General features: G+C 42.6%; 1 protein-coding gene across 2 annotated transcripts in view; it reads left to right on the top strand.

Annotated features, from left to right (window-relative positions):
* Positions 1-3,012, top strand: part of LOC119593664 (kinase suppressor of Ras 2-like) — a gene marked incomplete in the record, with an annotated part of 30,909 nt that overhangs the window by 15,665 nt on the left and 12,232 nt on the right. For both annotated transcript variants that reach the window (XM_037942613.1, XM_037942614.1), the window contains 2 exon segments: positions 279-416; positions 521-624. In XM_037942613.1, the coding sequence (XP_037798541.1) occupies positions 279-416; positions 521-624 (242 nt within the window).

Here is a 3,012-nt window from a genome sequence, read left to right on the forward strand (position 1 = left end):
GTCTATTCACCACCTAGGACATGTATTATGATATGAAATATGTACCATTAGGTATCAAATACTATTATAAACCCAAATTGCTGACATATTTGATGAATTAGAATGTGGGAAAAGTAAAATTGCAAGCTTTATGTCGACTGTTGTTGCCCCTCTCCTCCCAGTGACCAATATAATTATTTTTACCATGTAACTGGAAACTTAGTATTTATTTGTTACTTTGTGTCTCTCTTATATTATCTTTGTCCTTTCTTGATGAATGATATTTTCTTGGCTTTCAGCTACTCTTTCAGTACCAAAGTCTCCACGCACCCCTACTCTAGCTGGTTCAATGGGTCACAATGTGCAGCATCGCTTCATAAAGACGATCAAGTCTGCCACTTGTGGTTACTGTCATCACAAGTTTTCTATTTTAGGTGGTAAGTGTTACTAAAGCTATAAATAACGCAAATATTATCTGGTTTATATAAGTATTAAGAATGTCATAGAACAATACATTGTAATTTGATCTTACTATCAACAGGTCTGAAGTGCAAGGAGTGCAGCTACAAATGTCATCGTGAATGTGAGCCAAAAGTGCCACCTTCCTGTGGATTGCCACAAGAGTTGCTCATATTATTTGCTGATGTAAGCAAGTAGTCCTTAAAACATTAAGACTATTTTATTTCTGTTGTTGAATTTATTAATGTGGATGATATATATGTTTTTGAAGTGTAGAAATCACTGGTGACGGCTCCTTGGGAGTGCCATAAACCATCTATTGGGGTGGTATCTAGTGTCAAGTGGCCACTGTCAGGGATCCCTGTATGAGCCAAAGTATATGCTCCGATTTAACGCCCTTTTATAGCCATGGTAGTATATTGAAGAGTATTTTCAGAAATAAACACAATTTTTTCCATCCTCATAAAGCTAAAATGCAATATCAACACTAGTTGTAGAGAATAGTTAGGGAAGTTATGTCCAGACTCTCTAATAATGTCATGTGTGTTACTCAGTAAAAAGAAAAAAATTCTGTGGATAGCATCACTGGGATGCGTGCCAAGCTTTGAAGCACCCATATGTGTAGATGCCTATGTTGCAGTCAAGGCAGAAGCTCCTGGTGCTCCTCTGCTGACCCTGCCTCGAACACCAACAGCACCTGCTCTTCTAATGTCAAGGATCTGAGTGACAGCATGCCGTTGCTGATGTAGGGCTCACCTCACTGCATCAGGTAGTCTTGCTGCAGTACAATTCCTGGTGGAGTTGGCAACAGCTCTGAAGTCCCTCAGGAGATCTAAGGCAAGACCTACTCTGGAGGCCTTATGTGTATCCTCTCTGCCAAGGGCATGATGGATGGCCCAGGGGTTGACAATGGCCATGTCAAAGAGGAAGAAGCCTTCCTGTACCAAATTTGGAGCAGCGAGTAGCTTGCCATCTGATCACCAACTTCTACACCTTTCATGCTGATGCTGTAATCCTTTACCACTGACGGCTTATCCCCATCAGCAGTATGGACTGTAGAGGAGCATACTGATGGTGTGGTGTTCCTTCCACTGCAAGGCCAGCAACCCCATCTCGCTGCTGCAGTAGTCAACATCACTCTTCCTCCTCACACTGAGGTCCTTGGACATGAACTTCCTGTTCAGCCAGGCTGTTCCTACTGCATTCATCCATTTTGATTGCAATATATGAATGATACTTGCTGTGTACCAGTTGTCCACAAACACTGGTATTCCAGCCCAGTCTCTTTCAAATGAAACACCACTTTTGTGGACAAGGGCATGTTACCACAGTCCTACCCATTGTACACCTTGAAAAAAGAGTTGTACCCTTCTGCTGAGCTGGTACTGGCACAGAGCTTATAGAGCTTCAACCTAATCCTCATCCTCTTGCTCAGGATAAAGGTCTTGAAAGCTAGTTGCCTATGGAACTTCCACAGGGAAGTTCCATAGTGAACTTCCCTGTGGTGATGCCCTGTCCTGCACAAATGTCGACCAGAATGAGTTGTTGAGGGCATCCATGAATAGTCAGAGCTTACATATCCTATTCTCTGAGTGGAGCTCCTTCCTCCACATGGGTGAAATGGAGGTATCATCAACCCATTATCACATCCAAAGTATACCAGGGGCTCCTGCTTGGACATGGGTGGTGGAAAAAAAAGTAATTGATACATTCTGATTGCTCAGTGCTAGAGATATGATCTTAAAATGAATAAAAATGGAAAGAACACAAAAGTAATAACAACAAAACTTACCAGTTGGTCTCCCTGACATTATGATCAAGGAGATCACCAAGGATCTCCAAGGTGTGTTTGACATATCCAGGGTGACCTTGACCCTAGGACTGGCTTGGAAGCCAAAAGGCATGGGGAAATTTTCCTTTCAAACCTCATGGTCCCTGCAACAGCTTGGCAGTCATGTTCGAGTGTGACTTGTTACTAACAAGCATTGTGGCAACCTGGGAGATGTGATCCAGTTTGTCCTCTGAACTGGATAACATCACACTGCAGTTCAACGGCATCCTCTGCTCTACTTGGTAACCACTCATTAAAAGAAAGATCAAAGAAGGTGGGAGATGAGGGGAAGACGAGAACAGTGTGAAGGATGGCGCCGAAGCACCTTGGCAGGAGGTGCCAATGAAGTCAATAGTTAGTGGTCATCAGCCTCAGTAGAGGAGGAGGAGCATCTTCAAATGCTGGCAAAGCAAGGCATTGCTACCTCAAGTAATGAATGTGATGTAAACACTTTATATACGAGAAAATTCCTGTGCTGCAACCTAGCAGGGAACACGGAACCAACAGGAGTCAATGAGGTCAAAGTAACCTGGGTCACATGCCCCATAACATGACCAATCACGTTATAGCCTAGTGTACTAACATCAGTTCCTTATGTGATGTCATGTACTACTATGCAGAACTAAGATGGCAATTGTAAAGTGACATTGCTTCCTTTTATGAGGTCTTAAAAGTAATTATGGTGACTGTAATGACATTGCAGCCTCAGCTTCATGATGTAAATCTTTGTGACATCACTTCTT

Source organism: Penaeus monodon, chromosome 32, assembly GCF_015228065.2.
Source record: "Penaeus monodon isolate SGIC_2016 chromosome 32, NSTDA_Pmon_1, whole genome shotgun sequence".
NCBI classification, from domain to species: Eukaryota; Metazoa; Arthropoda; class Malacostraca; order Decapoda; family Penaeidae; genus Penaeus; species Penaeus monodon.